This window comes from Corythoichthys intestinalis, unplaced genomic scaffold (genome assembly GCF_030265065.1).
Source record: "Corythoichthys intestinalis isolate RoL2023-P3 unplaced genomic scaffold, ASM3026506v1 HiC_scaffold_23, whole genome shotgun sequence".
Taxonomy (NCBI): Eukaryota; Metazoa; Chordata; class Actinopteri; order Syngnathiformes; family Syngnathidae; genus Corythoichthys; species Corythoichthys intestinalis.
In genome coordinates, this window is record NW_026651592.1 from 5835064 (window position 1) to 5854841 (window position 19778).

The 19778-nt window shown below is 39.5% G+C and overlaps 1 protein-coding gene across 1 annotated transcript; it reads left to right on the plus strand.

Moving 5' to 3' along the window:
* The first annotated feature begins 489 nt into the window (after positions 1 to 489).
* LOC130911187 (THAP domain-containing protein 5-like) lies at positions 490 to 8083 on the plus strand. Its single transcript, XM_057828985.1, has 5 exons — positions 490 to 680; positions 1420 to 1603; positions 2630 to 3117; positions 5315 to 5501; positions 7658 to 8083. The coding sequence occupies exons 1-5, from the start codon at positions 607 to 609 to the stop codon at positions 7763 to 7765; spliced, it is 1041 nt and encodes a 346-aa protein (XP_057684968.1). The 5' UTR covers positions 490 to 606; the 3' UTR covers positions 7766 to 8083.
* The last annotated feature ends 11695 nt before the right edge of the window (positions 8084 to 19778 follow it).

Sequence of the window (19778 nt, forward strand, 5' to 3'; positions counted from 1 at the left end):
GGGTTTAGGCTTTCAAATGATGTATATTTGTGTTATTTTTAACAAAGGTATTTTCGGGTCAAGCTGGCGCTAGTCAGTCCTGCATTGTATTCTGTGGAAATTACAAAAAGAAAGTACCGATTAAATAGTTTAAATAAATACACATACCTAAATAACCTTTAAAACTAACCCTTTTGTTATGTTGAGTTCAGTTGAATTTTCGCTACATAATTTCTCATCCCGACAAACGAATGAAAAGAAAACGGGTATATAATTGTTTCGTGACGAACAAAACAGGAGGGTTAAAAACTTAACTAAATTAGAAAGTATTTAGTTCTTTCTCACGACTAGTTTGTTTTGGGGTGCATTCTTTTGTTTTGTTTCTTTAAAAAACGTAAGGGAAAATGACAGACGCGTCTAATTGCGCGCGCGATGTACAACTAACGTTTTTAGTCGCCTATATATGACGTTAACACGAGCCGAAGCAGCTGATCTCGTCTCATCAATATGACGTCAGTATATGCGCACCGCGTTGTCAACACTGACTGCACGAGTTTCACCTTGTTGCCAACCTGCTAGGACGCGCACATAGAGGCGAAACGACAAACCACGCCGAGTAGGCCCAACATGCCGAAATATTGTTCGGTACCAAACTGTGAAAACGACTCGACGAGTGGACGCGATCAAAAAAGCTTTTACAAGTAAGCCACTTTGGTTTCACGTCGTTTTGACGTGGGGCCGTTTACGGTTGTAAGAGTGATGGCGCGTGTTTTTGTACTTGTTAGTTCACTTTAAACTGCTACTTAAAAACTATTTCGCACATTTATTGTAAGACAAAGAGCTGACGTTCTTATTTAAAACGCTGCGTTAAGGTTCAGTTACATGTCCTGCTTTTTGACCTTTGAGCCTAGACTTAAGTCCTTATACCAGTCACTTTATTTTTTTTAGATGACGTGTTGCTTCTCGAGTTAACCTCAAAATGACCAGTCAATAGAGATACAACAGAGATTTCTATTCCAGTTGTTGTTGCATTCTAGTTTTATATAGGCTATAATGTGTGAAGTTAACTTGCAACTATTTAAAGAACTACTAAAATGTTAGTGTTTACAGTCAAAAAGCTGAAATTCTGAGGATTAGGGCAGTCTAAGTTTAACAATGTCTCTAAACAGTCAATCAATCGTGAATATAACTATCGATGTAACACTCCTTTAGTTGTAAATTAATTGACATTTGTGACCTATAGGCTGGTTATGTAGATTGCTTGTTTCTAATAAAAGAACTTATTTACAACCGCCATGTAAATTTCTAATCTTTTTTTTTTTTCCACTTTTTTTTTTTCTCCGTTCGCGCCTTAAATTCTTAAGCGCCTTAAATTTCTTAAGCAAACCTTTCGATTCTTAAGTGTCTGCTAATAAACAGATTGTTACTTGGAATTCCTAGATTCCCGCTGCATGATCCGGAGCAGCTGCAGTTGTGGCTAAGAAACATCGGGCGTGACAACTGGACTCCATCTCGACACCATTACGTCTGCCACGAGCACTTCGTGTCGTCATGCTTCAAGGTACACGTGGGGATTCCTTGCCTCGAAAGTGACGCCGTGCCCACAGTCTTCCGGAGAGTGGAGGTAACGCAAAAACAGAGTGCAACCGTAGTTGTCAACATAGCTAGGCACTTGTACCAAAAATAGAAGCCGTATCGTGACAAGGCTCACAGAACCTTTGATGGCCTTTTTTATTTCATTCAAAAATTCCAAATAGAAAAGAGGTTATAGGGGAAAATATAAACTATTATTTGGCCTATTGACAAAACGATAGCTTTTTTGTGATCCAAGTTAACATAAATTATAGTTGATTCTAAATGTTTTAAGCCATCTCAGTCATTTTTTAAAATCAAATATTGTGTACCAGTGTTGTTTTCATCAATAATGACAATCACGAAAATATTTCGTTGACGAACAATTTTTTTGTGATGATGACGAGCTATATGTGGCTTGGGAGACTACAACATAACAAGACGAATGCCAGTTTTTGTCTGGCGTGACGACAACAAGACGAATATGCGACATAGTTTCTGTCATATGTTCACAAGGCGAGATATATGCATTGTACGTTGGGTATGTCAGCTTGCATCGCAGCAGTGTTTGGGTTGTTTCACTCATATGAGATGTGATGCGCCTCTCCCTCGCTCTCCTCACCGGAGTTTAGGATGAGTATCAAGCTAGGCTGAGCCCCATCTTGCTTGTTTGGAAACACATGGTAAGATTTGTTTTCTATTATTGGCAAGAGAGAATATGTAATGTTGCTTTAGCCTTTAAAGGTCAGTCCTGAGTGATCATCACACATTCAATGAAACTCGTCGTGTTAGCATTAGCATCAGCATCAACTTTAGCGTAGCAAGCATCCACTTAAACGCTCAGACAACTTTTTTTTTTTTTTTTAACATACAGTTCGTGACCTCTGGGTGGGTTTAATTGAAAATGTACTGCTTTTCCTGCTGAGAGTCTTATCATCATTACCAAGTTGGCGTTGTCCTTGTAGGCACAACAGTATGTGCTCATCTGTGTATGTTCATTCGAAGTAGTTGGAAACCCGTTCCGGTCTACAGGTTCAGTGAAACGTTAGTGTAAAAACAAATGTCTACATCTTGACAGAAACGCAAAGTGACGGATGACGATGAGAAGTACGCCAAAGTGCTTCGCAGGGAATCTGACTCAATGGAGGCGTCCATCCCGTGTGCCATGGAGAGATGCTCAAACACAGACGCGAACCTCCCTTACCTAACCGCGCTACCCGGCGTACTTCCATTATTGCAACCAGTGGCTGAGCAACACAATGGCGAGTGGGTTCTGCTGCCTAGCAACAGCGATGAGGCTATAGTGGGCACAGTGGACCCTCGTGAAACGCATGTGATCGCCTACCTGGAGTCTATACCCAACGTTGTCTCGGGCCAACTGCTGGTCTCCTCAGAAACGGTGTTGTCGTCAGCTTTGAGCTCTGAGCCCATCACGTCCACGCTGCCTATCGTGTCCAAGCACGCTCCTCCGCGGCCATCGTCGCCATCAATGCCCCTCCTGGCGGAGGGAGACGAACTGCAGGATGATGATTTGGAGAGCTGGGACCACCAATTGGAGGAGCACTGGTGAGCTTTTTTTATTTCTTTTTGCATTTTGTTAAAGGGTCAGAAAACGGCTACCATAAATCCAATGTATACCGAACTCATTGGCCCGATCTCGTCATTTTCAAAGGATCAGAATCTGGTGGGTTGGTATTTGACCTCTTAGTAAAATGTCGCACGTTCATGTTTCTGTAACCACGATCCCACTCCAAGAACATTAACTTTGATAATCCAAAGAAAGGCTCTAACTTTCCAAAAAGCAGACCATTTATTTAACCCAGGTTGAGAATGAGAACAGTAAAAAATGACAAGAACAGCCATGAAAATTGTCATCACATTTTGGGTCATGTAGAGCACAATTTTCATATTTGGTCAACAAGTGTGGCCTAAATCAGTGGGCTGCAACTCGGTCCTCAAAGGCCCGCTGTGGGTGCAGGATTTTATACCAACCAGACAAATGACAACACTTTTTCACCAATCTGGTGTTTTATAAGTGCAATCAGTTGATTGCAGTCAGCTGCTGCTTGTTTTAGCAGAAACCTCATCGGTTCAACTATCTGTGCTGAATCGGCAGGAATAAAAACCACAACCCACAGCGGGCCCTTGAGGACCGATTGGAGACCACTGGCCTAAATGACTCGAAATGCGATGACCACATAAGTGGAGGCAATGTAATTTGCAATCATATACATGTATATGGCGGAAAACACAGACAAGACTGAAAAAGCATTTCCTGCTCTTGCACCCCTCTTTAAAATAAAACTTCTGCATTTTAAGCCAAATGAACTGTTGCGTTTGATAGAACAATATGCTTATATGCTGCCATAGCAAATTCATGGCCCATTAAGCCCCAGAGCATTTTTTAATTTGTCCCTTTTACCCTGGAAACCCCCGTTTACAGACGTCGCGCAACCGCTTTTGTTTCAACTCAGCCATAAAAAGAAGGCAAGTAATTATATTTATTATTCAAATTGTCTGTCATTTTTAGCTTGGAATCATTAATCGATGTCCAATATTTCGTTTAAAAAAATTTTTTTTTAAAAACGACTTTCAAAAATTATTCACTCGCATATTTTAAACAAATTACGTCACAATGAAAAAAATGGTGTCTGTAAAAAAGTCACGGATATTTACCTCATAACTATCGCTTAATTGTATTTTTTTTTTGTTAGCGTCGCATTTTCCCTGATAGGTAGATGATAAATAATCGATCCAAACTAAAGAACGGGGAAAAAAAACATTTAAAAGGTTACATATTTAAAAAAGAAAATCTCAACCACTCCTTGATGTCTGCGATTTCTGCATCGCGACCCTTGTTATATTACCATGTTTCACCCATGAAATCCCCCAAAAATGCGGCTCTGGCCATTCACAGCTGTGTCTTGACACTCGTTGATACATGCTACATGGAGTTTTTGAATGGAAAAGAGGTAAGTACGCGATAATATCTCGCTAAAATCGTGGCATCTTTAATTCTGCTTTCGCGTGCTCTCGCCTCCAGTTAGTTTTACTGTTTTTTTTTTTTTTTTCCCCAAAGTGCCCGCCTGTTCAAAATTTTTCTTCCCCCAGGAAATTGAGATTTCCAGCTTTCCAATGACGTATCATACATGCATATAGGACAATTTTAAAATGTGGCCAAATTGGGGGTCTCAGAGCCGTACTTAGAATAGAATAGTGTCATGAGAGTCAAAGCTGCCCCGTAGAGTGCTCACACACACAAAAAAATGGATAAAAAAGTATGTACACAATAACAACACAATAAAAAGACTTAAAATAGTGGTACTCTTGCAGTATAGGTAAGGTGGCATGTGATAGCATCAGTCAGTAATGAGTACTGGTTATTAACTTCAAGTCACCTGAGTGTTTTCCGCCATATATATGTTCTTTCAAGTTGCCCTATAAAGGGTTAGGTTTGCTAATGCCGAATTTCATAGACCTCTGATAATGTTTAATCACAAAAAAAATGACACAGCTTACAAGCGTAGCTATTTTGTGACATCACATATACCCACGACATACGCACTGATAGACGTGAGCACAAGTGCATGTGATAATGGGTTTTGATGACATCCTGAGGAAGGCCGGGAAATTTGGGATACTCACATTTGATTGGCTAAAATAGTACCAGCATCGATAAAACAACTGGCCCCATTAAGAGTAGCCACTAACATAAATGTCGTCATACATATATGTTAATTTAGACTTGTTTTCCACCTTGCAGCTACCACAAGCACCGCCTGAACAAGGAGCAGCTGGAGGCCGTGGTGGCCGAGCTGCAAAAGAAGGTGAAGGTCTTGCACCAGCGGCACCGGCGCCACTTAAACAAAATGCTGGGCCTGGAGAACACTGTCAGTCAGCTCAGGCAGAAAAACATGATGACAGAAGAGAGGCTGCAGCTCTTGGAGAGGGTCAGTACACATATTTTCTGTCATTAAATATATCAATCTGTATCTTTACATTTGAAAACAAATAGACAAGTTTCCTGGCCAAAACATGGGCGGCCCCATATATGACATTTTCTGCTACAGACTTCTGGTTTAGACAGAACAACATGAAGTGCAGTTTAAGTAAGCAGCATGTAGACTGTGTAGTTATAATGCAAAATCAAACCAGAGGAACCAATCTCCAAAAATGGATTCAGCACGACGTAGATGAGGCTCCGCGACTTTCTGTGTTGTGCGTGGTTGTGTGAACTCCTGGAAGCGCCTACAGTGGGGCAAATAAGTATTTAGTCAACCACTAATTGTGCAAGTTCTCCCACTTCAAAAACTTAGCGAGGCCTATAATTGTCAACATGGGTAAACCTCAACCATGAGAGACAGAACGTGGAAAAAAACCCAGAAAATCACATTGTTTGGTGAAAATAAAGAATTTATTTGCAAATCATGGTGGAAAATAAATATTTGGTCAATACCAAAAGTTCATCTCAATACTTTATGTACCATTTGTTGGCAATAACGGAGGCCAAACATTTTCTGTAACTTTTCATAAGCTTTCCACACACTGTTGCTGGTATTTTGGCCCATTCCTCCTTGCAGATCTCCTCTAGAACAGTGATGTTTTGGGGCTGTCGTTGGGCAACACGGACTTTCAACTCCCTCCGCAGATTTTCTTTGGGATTGAGATCTGGAGACTGGCTAGGCCACTCCAGGACTTGAAATGCATCTTATGAAGCCACTCCTTTGTTGCCCTGGCTGTGTGTTTGGGATCATTGTCATGCTGAAAGACCCAGCCACATCTCATCTTCAATGCCCTTGCTGATGGAAGGAGATTTTCACTCAAAATCTCTCAATACATGGCCCCATTCATTCTTTTCTTTACACAGATTAGGCGTCCTGGTCCCTTTGCAGAAAAACAGCCCCAAAGCATGATGTTTCCACCCCCCCTGCTTCACAGTCGGTATGGTGTTCTTCGGATGCAATTCAGTATTCTTTCTCCTCCAAACACGAGAACCTGTGTTTCTACCCAAAAGTTTCTATTTTGGTTTCATCTGACCATAACACATTCTCCCAGTCCTCTTCTGGATCATCCAAATGCTCTCTAGCGAACCGCAGACGGGCCTGGACGTGTACTGGCTTCAGCAGGGGGACACGTCTGGCAGTGCAGGATTTGAGTCCCTGGCGGCGCATTGTGTTATTGATAGGTGCCTTTGTTACTGTGGTCCCAGCTCTCTGTAGGTCATTCACTAGGTCCCCCCGTGTGGTTCTGGGATTTTTTTTGCTCACCGTTCTTGTGATCATTTTGACGCCACGGGGTGAGATCTTGCATGGAGCCCCAGATGGAGAGAGATTATCAGTGGTGTTGTATGTCTTCCATTTTCTAATAATTGCTCCCACAGTTGATTTCTTTACACCAAGCGTTTTACTTATTACAGATTCAGTCTTCCCAACCTGGCACAGGTCTACAGTTTTGTCTCTGGTGTCTTTTGACAGCTCTTTGGTCTTGGCCATAGTGGAGTTTGGAGTGTGACTGAGTTGTGGACAGGTGTCTTTTATACCGATAATGGGTTAAAACAGGTGCCATTAATACAGCTAACGAGTGGGGCCTCGTTAGACCTCGTTAGAAGAAGTTAGACCTCTTTGACAGCCAGAAATCTTGCTTGTTTGTAGGTGACCAAATACTTATTTTCCACTCTAATTTGGAAATAAATTCTTTAAAAATCAAACAATGTGATTTACTGTTTTTTTTCTTAACATTCTCCCATAGTTGAGGTTTACCCATGTTGACAATTACAGGTCTCTCTAATCTTTTCAAGTAGGAGAATTTGCGCAATTGGTGGTTGACTAAATAGTTTTTTGCCCTACTGTATATATATGGTTAGAAGTAAAATGTTTAGACCAGCTACAGGATGTGGCTCGCTTTTTTAAAGCTAAAGGATCCAACCTAAAAGATTGTATGTTTGTTCTTATCACTTTGTTGATTGTTCGTGACAGCTGTACCTTAACTAAGACGTTTTTTGTTACAAGTGAGGAACTTTTATCCGTTTTAAAATCTTTATAAAATAAAAATTTGATTTAAAATCTGGTAGTTACTCATGTATTCTTGTATATGTCGACTCCTTCAGGCGTACCTCCAGAACAGCGCCGACACCGGGGAAACAGTCGCCATCATCTACGAGGAAGACGACGCGGCGTTTTTCTACACTCTCGGCGACAGCAAGGACAAACTGTGAATGTCAAGTCCAAGTGCCAACATAATTTTTTCTTTTGCTAATCGATTAAAATGACACTCTAATTTTCACAATTAAACATAATGGGATAATGTGTTTTTTAAGGATCACACTCCTTATTTTCCTGCAACCACTTTTTTGTTTCTCTTATTTAAGATACTTTTTTGTCACAACTGAAAGTCAATTAAAAAACTTTCAGTCATGCGCAAGAATTGCGCTGTTGTTTCATACTCATATTTATACTGTCAGATAGACTGTCAGTGTAACAATGGCAAATGTGTGAAATATCAAGTCAATAAAGAACTTCTAAAATATGCTTTTTTAACTTATCAGCGATAACAAAAATATTTCGTCAAGGAATATTTTTCATAACGATGATGTGACGATGACGAGCTAAAACGTGGCTTGGGAGTAGGGGTGTGACAAAATATTGAAATGGTGATATATTGTGATACTTTGTATCCCAAAAGGTTATCATTATCCTCCTGCTAAGAATCGCTCTATCGTTTTAAAAAGATGGCAATGTTTTTAAAAAAGTAACAAAAAATAAGGAACCAACAAATGGCTACCAAAACCTTCCACCACAATAGTGCCTCTGTTAACTCTATGGCTGCCATTGACAGACCTAGACACCCAATCCATTTTACAGGTCACTTCCTGTTGAGTTTGAGTCACTGCCTATTCATTTGGGGAGATTACTGGATCACTTCCTGTTCTGTAACCCAAAATCAACAGGAAGTGCCCTGGAAATGCCTCAAATTCAACAGAAGGTGACTGAAAATCAACAACAAATGACCTAAAATGCCCCCAAATTAAAACTCATTGCTTGCCATTAACCGCCCTAGACATCCAATCCGTTTGAGGTGGGAGGGATGGCAGCGAATCAAGGAATGTTCATTCGCTGCCACCCTCCAATTTCAAATGGATTGGACTTCTACCAGAAGGATAAAAATTGTTTTTTTTCCCCTGTTTATTAGTTGTTTTGTAAAATATCCTCGAATGATTTCCTGACCACTGTATCGCCATTTCGAGAGAATCGTTATCGTGAGCTTTGTATCACAAATCGTATCGTGAGGTACCAAAAGGTTCCCAGCCCTACTTGGAGACTAGAACATAACGAGACTGATGCCAGTTTTTTTTTTTTGACGAGACGACAATGAGATCAAAATGCGACAGTTTCTTTCATGTTCACAATGCGTGACATTTTCATATTATTCATAAAGTATGTTAGCTTCCATCGTAGCAGTGTTTGGGTCATGTCACTTATGTGAGATGTGCTGGGCCACTCCCGCATTCTCCTCACCGGAGTTTAGGTTGTGTTTAAAGCTAGGCTGAGCTCCATGTTGATTGTTTGGAACACATGGTAAGATTGTTCTTATATTGGCAAGAGAGAATATGCAATGTTGGTTTAGCATTGAAAGGACTGTACTCTGAGTGATCATCACAAACTGAATGTAACTCGTAGTGTTAGCATAGCATTCACGTTAGCATTAGCATCAACTTTAGCATGGCTAACATCCTCTTAAATGCTCGGAAAACTTAACCCTGAACACATTTTGTAATGACTATAGCCTATGTGTTTTGGACTAATAAATATTTTCGTCCAAAAGACAAAAATTAAAAAGGCTGCCAGTAACAACACTGCTGCCGCCCCTCCCAAGTTTAAATGAATTGGACGTTTCTCGCTGTCAATGTCAGTTAAAACACAATTTACTATTTCCAATTTTGCAGTTTTTGCCTCAAGTAAGTAAGTAAAGGAATAACAAAGTAGAGGAGCAGAGAGAGAGCAGACTAAAACCGAAGCAGCCAAATTCATATTAGGGCTGTCAAACGATTAAAATTTTTAATCGAGTTAATCACAGCTTAAAAATTAATTAATCGTAATTAATCGCAATTCAAACCATCTATAAAATATGCCATATTTTTTGTAAATTATTGTTGGAATGGAAAGATAAGACACAAGACTGATATACACATTCAACATACTGTACATAAGTACTGTATTTGTTTGTTATAACAATAAATCAACAAGATGGCATTAACATTCTGTTAAAGCGATCCATGGATAGAAAGACTTGTAGTACTTAAAAGATAAATGTTAGTACAAGTTATAGAAATGTTATATTAAAACTCCTCTTAATGTTTTCGTTTTAATAAATTTTGTAAAATTTTCAATCAAAAAATAAACTAGTAGCTGGCCATTGTTGATGTCAATAATTACACAATGCTCACGGTGCATAAAATCAGTCGCACCCAAGCGCCAGCAGAGGGCGGCAAAACACAAAAAAACACAAGTAACAAGTGGCCATGGCACTGTGCTGTCATTTTAATCTGTTTGAGCGGGGCGTGTCCGTTAATTGCGTCAAATATTTCAATGCAATTAATTAATTACCGCCCGTTAACGCGATAATTTTGACAGCCCTAATTCATATCTATTCTATTCAAAGCATCTATGGTGATGCTTAGAATTGAAAAGAGTACAATGAGTATTCTTCATTGTCATTTCACAGAGTATGACGTTTAATGCTTTGCCAAAAAGTGCACCTTTAAAGTGGGCACACCCTTTAGGTATAAAACACATTATTGCAAAATCCTGCAGAAATTTCTGACCTCTTTGACCTCATTACCCCAAAATATAATCACCTCCATTTTATATTACAGGTAGTCCCCGGGTTATGAGTCTCGTTCGCCATTTTGTCTCCAGTCCAGTTATTTTTTTATTCGACGTGTAAACAGTACCTTATTGTACCTCACAGTATCTTGTTTTACTTTATTTTATTAGTATGACGTATAAAACATGTTTTTGTATAGTTATTTTGAGATTTAGGATTACTTGAAGGGTTCATTCCAATTTATGCCGAAATTTGGGTTACGTCCCTAGCGTAGGAAGAGAAATCGTTCATAACCCGGGGACAAACATCCTGAAAGTTGATTAAACAATCACAAATAAATGGATTATTATCACAAAAAACTGTATTCTGACCTCATTACACCAAAATGTAATCACCTCTTTCGTTTCATATTACTAACATATCTGGCAAGTGTGATAATAATGTAGTACAGTACAATGCCAGTTACTTGGTAACAGCAGCTATATACGTAGCCACTAGTGGGCAGCAAATATCTTTACTGTGTCTTTCTCAAAAATCTAAAAATCTATTGACGTCCACTAGTGGCTCCTGTGCAAGGCCAGCCACAGAAGTTATGTTGGTATTTTTTTTTTTTTTTTGTATTTTCTTTTTTTTATTTATTTATTTATTTTAAAACTTTTTTTGTTTTTAATATAGTCTCCCAACCAGCTTCCGTCCCTACTCCCTATCCGAGCGTCACGGCGCTGGTCTGCTATCTGCACTCAGTTGTGGAATTTAAGGGAGGGTTTTTAATACTTCTTTTTTTCTGGCCCGAAGCTTTATCAGAAGGCATGAACTCACATCTGCCTGGGCTAATGGGCCCGATGGTCCTCCAGAACACAGCCAGCTACCACATACACACTGCTACGTGAAGGTTGTCGGCACAATCTGACCCGACAAAGTCAACACAGTGTGCTCTGTCCTCCCTTCTTTAGCTGCACTCGTGCCTCCTATTTGTATTCTTTCCAGCATATATTAGTTTTTTTTTTCTGTTAAATACATGTCAATACAGCAGTGGTGTGCCATGTATCAGCTAGCTGGGCCTTCAATAACAATTTATAAGGGACAGACATGACCTTCATGTGAGAGACGGTTGCTCAAAATATTTAATTATCCAAATGGGGAATATGTTGCACCACTGATGACGGAGAAAATAATGTTTAAATGACACAACTTGCGAGTGTAGCCATTTTAGTTCTACCCACATACATAAACACTGGCTACGTTTACATGGACAAAAGTTTCTTAATTTGATCAGTTTTCAAATTAAAATTACAGGGTTTATGTGGGTCATTAAAAGTCATTAAATGGACTTTGTCAAAATTCAGGCATAGACTTCATAATGATATTGACGGGTCACATCCGTCATACACTGCGCCTCGCCTTCAAGTAGGGGGCCTGCCCAAATCAAAAGGAGTTACAGTGTATCACAAAAGTGAGTACACCCCACACATTTCTGCAGATATTTAAGAATATATTTTCATGGGACAACACTGACAAAATGACACTTTGACACAATGAAAAGTAGCCTGTGTGCAGCTCATATAATAGTTAATCTATTTTCCCTTCAAAATAACTCAAAATATAGCCATTAATATCTAAACCCCTGGCAACAAAAGTGAGTACACCCCTTAGAAACTACGTACATCCCTAAATTTCCAAATTGAGTACTGCTTGTCATTTTCCCTCCAAAATGTCACGGGACTCGTTACAGGAGTGCTGTCTGCATTGCTGCAGAGATTGAAGAGGTGGGGGGGTCAGCCTGTTAGTGCTCAAACTATGTGCCGCACTCTACATCAAATTGGTGCGCATGGCTGTCACCCCAGGAGGAAGCCTCTTCTGAAGACGGTACACAAGAAAGCCCCCCCGTCTCATCAGACCATAGGACATGGTTCCAGTAATCAATGTGCTTTGTTGACATGTCTTCAGCAAACTGTTTGCGGGCTTTCTTGTGTACCGTCTTCAGAAGAGGCTTCCTCCTGGGGTGACAGCCATGCACACCAATTTGATGTAGAGTGAGGCGTATGGTCTGAGCACTACCAGGCTAACCCCCCACCTCTTCAATGTCTAAGCTTGACACACTTATCTTTGTACTCCTCACCTGGTCGCCGCCACACGTGCTTGAAACCATTGGAGCCAAACAAATTAATCTTCGTCTCATCAGACCATCGGACATGGTTCCAGTAATCCATGTGCTTTGTTGACATGTCTTCAGCAAACAGTTGCGGGCTTTCTTGTGTACTGTCTTCAGAAGAGGCTTCCTCCTGGGGTGACAGCCATGCACACCAATTTAATGTAGAGTGTGGCGTATGGTCTGAGCACTAACTGTCTGACCCACCACCTCTTCAATCTCAGCAGCAATGCTGACAGCACTCCTGCGACGATCTTTCAAAGAAAGCATTTGGATGTGACGCTCAGCACGTGCGCTCAGCTTCTTTGGACGACCAACCCGAGGCCTGCTCTGAATGGACCCTGTTCTTTTAAAACGCTGGATGATCTTAGCCACTCTGCTGCAGCTCAGTTTCAGGGTGTTGGCAATCTTCTTGTAGCCTTGGCCATCTTTATGTAGCTCAACAATACGTCTTTTAAGATCCTCAGAGATCCACATGGCCATGTGGTGCCATGTTGGAACTTTCAGTGACCAGTATGAGAGTGTGAGAGCTGCACTACAAATTTGAACACACCTGCACCCCATGCACACCTGGGCCTAGTAACACTAACGAGTCACATGACATTTTGGAGGGTAAAATGACAAGCAGTACTCAATTTGGAAATTTAGGGATGTAGTTTCTAAGGGGTGTACTCACTTTTATTGCTAGGGGTTTAGATATTCATGGCTATATTTTGAGTTTTTTTGAGGAGAAAATAAATTAACTCTATTATATAAGCTGCACACAGACTACTTTCCATTGTGTCAAAGTGTCATTTTGTCAGTGTTGTCCCATGAAAATATATACTTAAATATCTGAAGAAATGCGAGAGGTGTACTCACTTTTGTGATACACTGTATTCTCAAACACGCGCGCAGCGATCTAATGCCGGATTTAGGTTGAAAAAGTACGAAAGCTGTACCGCATACAAACAGGAAGGATTGTCTCTGGAGTGATTTGTTCGAGGATTCAAGGTAGTTATTATATTTTTCATACCATGCGTGCATTTTGAAACGGTGTGTAAATAATCAATGGGAGAAATTAGCCGCAACGGCATTGGTATCATAGTTTGCAATATTTACGTAAAATAAATGCTAGCTGCATGTTTTTTTGCTTTTAACCAAGAATCAAGACTGTTTTACGTCCATATCTATAAAGATTTCAGGGATTTAAGCATTCACAAGGATTTTCAACGGAAAAAGCTCTTTGGTTTCATAAGGCATCCGCAGCACATTCGACACATTTACTTAAAATAAATGCTAACTGCCCGGTTCTTTGCTCTTTTAACAAAGAATCGAGACTGATTTAAGTCCATATCTATAAAGAATTCAAGGATTTAAGCATTAATTCACAAGAATTTTCAACGGAAAAACCTCTTTGTTGTGATAAGGCGGCGCTACAGTGGCTTAAAGGCTAGCAGAACATTCGACATATTTACGTAAAACAAGTGCCAACTTCCCGTTTTTTGTATTTTTTTTTTTTTTTTTTTAACCAAGAATCGAGACGGTTTCACATCCATATCTATAACGAATTCAGGGATTCAAGCATTTATTCACAAGAATTTTCAACATAAAAAGCTCTTTGCGGTGATAAGGCGGCACTACAGTGGCTTAAAGATTAGCAGAACATTCGACAAATTTACAGAAAATAAATGCTAATTCCCCATTTTTTTGCTTTTAACCAAGAATCAAGACTGTTTTACGACCATATCTATAAAGATTTCAGGGATTTAAGCATTTTTCACAAGAATTTTCAACGTTAAAAGCTCTTTGTCTGCGTTCCCACTCGGTCGGCATTGACGGAGGTAGGCTATGAATCGGCCCCATGTCCCGTCAATATCATTATGAAGTCTATGGTTCTACCCACATATGTAAAACATTGGCTATGTTTGCATGGACAAAATTTTCTTAATTTGATCAGTTTTCAAATTAAAATTACAGGGTTTAAGCGGGTCCTTAAAAGTCATTAAATGGATTTCGTCAAAATTCAGGCTTTCCAGAACCAATTAATTTTGTAAGTTGAGGTGTCACTCTACTAGTAAGTAGCTATTTTGGCAATACATTTATGCAAAACACTTATAAACCGTTTGCAGCTTCTCCGTCTGCATTTGAGAATGAACTGGTTTGAGCCGGTCTCATGGAGAATTTGATTATTGTGAGTTAAAGCATCTTTTTAAATCAACAAGCAACGTATATACAGTACTGTGCAAAGGTTTTAGGCAGGACACCTGCCTAAAACTTTTGCACAGTACTGTATATTTTTATTATATTATGTATATACAGGATATACTGTATGTATATATTTTCCCCAAGTGGAAGCTTCCATGATCCTAATAAATTTAATAATTAAAAATATAAGTTTTAGGCAGGTGTCCTGCCTAAAACTTTTGCACTGTACTGTATGTAATGCAGCACTAATCAACTTGAGCAAATGTATAATAAGCCAGATAATTATTTCAACAGCTGACCCCTGTAGAAACCCTGAGTTATTATCAGATGAACTGTTTTTATGGACACTAAACATATACGATTAGGACTTTTGCCCGGAACAAAAAAGTTTGATATGCACAGATTGACCAAATATACTGGAAATAATAGTAGAAGAAGAAAAAACTGTTAATACTGTCTTTTATGTACATTTTACTCTACCAGAAATATGATTTTTTTTTTTTTTTTTTTTGGTCTTAAATTGATCAAACTAATCATTCCACTGTTCGCATATGATAAATGTGTTGTCTGTCCCTTTAAAGAAAGTGCTGTTGTCCGGTAGCGGGTTGCCTTACAGAATTTGGGAAATAAAAAAGCAGCAGTGCATATCAGGTCATACTGATAAACGTTACCATCCCAACTTCTGATATGAAGCTGAGCCATGGGTGGAGTCGCTTCCAGTGATGACTAAAAGTGCAGAGTGAAAAACAAGAGTCTGGTGGAGACTGAGTCGTGTCTCTACTGTTAGCTAATGTCTTTGTAATTCAAAACAGATGAATTGAGGTTAGATAATACCTCTGTATACTAAACCAGACGAATTGAGATGTGTCAATACTGTTAGATAACGTCTCTGTTATCCAAAATAGATGAAAGATCACAGTATGAATATCCTTGTTTTGGTTTGTTTTGCCTTGAACACTGGGAGCAGGATAATACAGACATGCGTCTGTCTATACATGGACATGACCACTTCTCAATAAGCTTCTGATTGTCGTCTGTGGATGGGAATTGATAGGATTTTTACGATTCCGATTCTGTTATCGATATTGATTAGCGATTCGATTCTTTATCGATTCTCTTATCGATTCTAATTTGGGGAAAAAGTAGAACAACCGTTTTGATTGGCATTGAGTTTGTTTAATCAGAAGTCACAACCTTAAAAACTCACAACAAGGTCAAAAGAGGCCCAAAGCCTCAATATTAACTGTGGCAATAAGTGGCAAATGCACAAGAATGAAACATTTTACTGAAACATTTTTCTATTAGAAATAAAAAAAATATTGGTATATATTGGCATATAGATTCGTTGGTCTGCCGTTAGCAATATGCGTTAAACTTGCAGGGGTCCCCAAACTTTTTCCAGTGAGGGCCACATAACTTTTCCCTTTTCTCACGAGGGGCCGGGGTCAGTTTGTAACAGAAAAAGTGTGACGATTGCAGGAGTGCCTAAATGTAAAAAATTATTGTTTTCCAGAATGCCACAATCAAATAACCCTTTCTGGATATTTCACGGAACAAAAGTAAATAAAATAAAAATAATAATATAATAATAGTTAATAATAATAACACTATTAATCAAATAGATAATAACCAAATAACCTTCTCTGAGTTCTTCACAGAAAAAGGCCAGAAAATAATTAACACTATTGAGGAAAAAAAAAAAAAATTCAAAATGCTGTCTGGTTTTGTTCAGGCGGCTGGACCAAATGTCGGGGCGGGCCGTATTCGGCCCGCGGGCCGTAGTTTGGGGACCCCTGTTAAAGAATTATTTACCAGTATATTGAAATGCATGCCTTTTAGTTTTTATGGTGCTTTCACGCTCAAGTGGGGGCGCCCTTGCGCTTCCTCATGCGAAGAAGAACGCGCTCACGTGAAGAAGAAGAAATGCCGCATTCAAGCGAGTGAGCGAGTTAGTGAGAGAGGGAAGCACTGCTACGACCCTACGTTCTTTGTTAATGCTTGTAAAATATCTACAGAGGCAACGCCTGTATGTATCATCTTTTGTGTTGTTGTTGTTGTTGTGTGTTTCCACTCACGATCGGACACTTAAATCCAGTTGTGTAGTGGTTTGAGCGATGTGCTAATGCTAGCGAACGCATGCTAACTGTTTTGTTATGACTGAATTAGCCGCTAATCATCGCTGATTTACGTTGATGCAAACCTGTTTGTTATTGGGGATGAAATTGATTTGTTTCATTTCTATTTTTAGTTTCACTCTTCAAGTGATGGTTGAATAAAGTCAGCAAATTACACCAACGTCTTCTGTATCGTCATTTCGCAGTTTAGCTAGCTGTATAGCTGTCTCGTTGAGGACAGTGCAGTCTATTCCCTCCCGATGCAGTTATCTCCACCTTGCAATGATTGCAAGTCGTTTTGTTGTAATTTTTCCTCGTGAAGTGAAGACACACTTTCGAGCGTTTGAACTTACGTGCTGTCATTGTTGTGTTTACAGCTGCAATGCTCTTGCTAAACCATCGTAACCTTTCATTTTCACCCTCTTTCCTGGTGAAGTGTAGCCAAACTTTGGAGCGGGTGGTTCTTGGCGCCATGCTAGTTTGATGTGTTTGGACAACAAGACAGTCACGACGCAATATGTGTCTTCAGGACTCGTTAAAGGGATCGTTAAGGCTTTTTCATTGTGATGTCGAGGCCTCGAAACACTAGGAACCGGTTCCGAATTGGAATCGGATGTCGATTCCCATCCCTATAGTCGTCATTCTTGAATTTGAAAAATAATGTGAAATGTCACTTTTTATGTTGAAATCTTCATTGGGTGACACCAATACTAATTTTTAGCCAGTCAAATGTGTTTTATATTGTTAATAATGTTGTGCTGAAGACCGTGATTGAGACCCGATCAAGATAAAGCCAAAATCTGGCTTTTTATTCGTAAATGGAGTGTACTTACATCTGGGGTGCCCAATCCCGGTCCTCGAGAGCCCCTATCCAGCTTGTTTTCCATGTATACTTAGCCAGACGAATTGAGATGTGTCAATACTGTTAGATAACGTCTCTGTTATCCAAAATAGATGAAAGATCACAGTATGAATATCCTTGTTTTGGTTTGTTTTGCCTTGAACACTGGGGGCAGGATAATACAGACATGCGTCTGTCTATACATGGACATGACCACTTCTCAATAAGCCTCTGATTGTCGTCATTCTTGAATTTTAAAAATAATGTGGAATTTCACTTTTTATGTTGAAATCTTCATTGGGTGACACCAATACTAATTTTTAGCCAGTCAAGTGCGTTTTACATTGTTAATAATGTTGTGCTGAAGACCATGATTGAGACCCGATCAAGATAAAGCCAAAATATGGCTTTTTATTCGTAAATGGAGTCTACTTACATCTGGGGTGCCCAATCCCGGTCCTCGAGAGCCCCTATCCAGCTTGTTTTCCATGTCTCCCTCCTCTAACATACCTGAATCAACTAATCAGGATCGTTATCAGGCTGCGGCCGAGCTTGCTGATGAGCTGATCATTTGATTCAGGTATGTTAAATGAGGGAGACATGGAAAACAAGCTGGATAGGGGCTCTCGAGGACCGGGATTGGGCACCCCCGACTTACATAGTGCGTTTATCTTACATTAGCTCACATTCACTCATTCATGCACACATTCACTCACAAATGCTGCCATGCCAGGCATTGTCAAACCACTGAGGTCAAATTAGGATTTAATGTCTTGCTAAAGGACTCTTTGACCGTGGGGAGTCATAGGTCAGGAATCGAACTGCTCAGCCTCCGGTCCCAGGACAACTCAAGCTACCAACTGCGCTACGGCCACCCCAAGATAAATCAAGACTTTTGGGAGTCAAGACCAGACCAAAAACAAGGCGGTAGCGTGAACATGAACGAGACCTGATTAAGAAATGACCCAAGTCAGGAATGAATGAGAAGTAGTAAAAAGATCAAGATTTCTGGACCAAAACCAAGACTAAGTCTGAATCAAGACCGAGATAACACCAAGACTAATACCAGACCAAACCAAGACAAACTGAGAACAAAACTGAAAAAGGATGAAGACAATGACAGAGAGCTGACCAAGAATCACTGAGAGTAAGCCAAGATCAATACTTTTGGAAGACAAGACCAAGATTTAAAAATCCAGACACAAACCAAAACATACCAAGATCAAGGCTGAAACAGGGCCAAGACTGAAACAAGACGAAGACCAAGATTACGTCTTTGTGAAATCAAGTCTAAGACCATATCAGGACCTTCAGAATTTGACTTTGATTAAGTCTGATCTCAAGTGTACAATATTTGTTAGCATTTAGCAAAACTGACTGACGAAACTGAAATTCTCAGCAATTGTCTTTTGTTTATAGGCGGAGTTTGACTTTTGGGCCGGGGGGGGGGCACACCATGTTGACGACCCCAAACGCAGTGTCAGCAATAAAATTAACAAGAATTTTTATAATAATAAGTTGAAAATGAGCGTTTTTTTTGTCTCCCATCATTCTCGAAGGGAATTCTAAACCAGGCTGCTTAGGACAGCTATACTTTTTGCCAAGATCGTCATCCATTGAACATGGTACGCCCGCCGGTGTGCCAATGTAGTTACCCCAGTCAAAAATTGTATCCCCTGGGCGGAGCCATATGGAGGTAGTTTTGTGTCTTCATTCTTCGATCAAAAAAATGTGTTTGAATGCAAAAATAAATTTGAAACTCAAAAAAATGCATTTGAAAGCTATTTTTCTTTGAATTTTGGGGGGGATTGAAGTCAAATTTTTTTGATTGAAGCAACTGACTGAAGTAATGTTGTTTTGCGTTTGAGCCACATTTTGGCTAGGACATTTGTGTCTTTAATATTAAATCCAAAAATAAGTAGCTTCAAACAAAAAATCTTTTCAACCAAAAAAAAAAAAAATCAATCATAAATAAAAGTTTTTCAATGCGAAAAAATCTTTGAGACTCGAATATTTGCATTTGAACACATTTAATTTTTAATTTAAAAAGTTTTCTTTGGTTTTAGCAATCCTTTTTCTGTAGTGGCCATATTATGGGTAGAACATTGGTGTC

Coding starts and splice junctions, on each gene's coding strand:
- LOC130911187 (XM_057828985.1), top strand. CDS start 607: ATGCCGAAATATTGTTCGGTACCAAACTGTGAAAACGACTCGACGAGT. Junction 1,604..2,629: donor CAGTCTTCCGGAGAGTGGAG/GTAACGCAAAAA, acceptor ACATCTTGACAG/AAACGCAAAGTGACGGATGA. Junction 5,502..7,657: donor GGCTGCAGCTCTTGGAGAGG/GTCAGTACACAT, acceptor CGACTCCTTCAG/GCGTACCTCCAGAACAGCGC.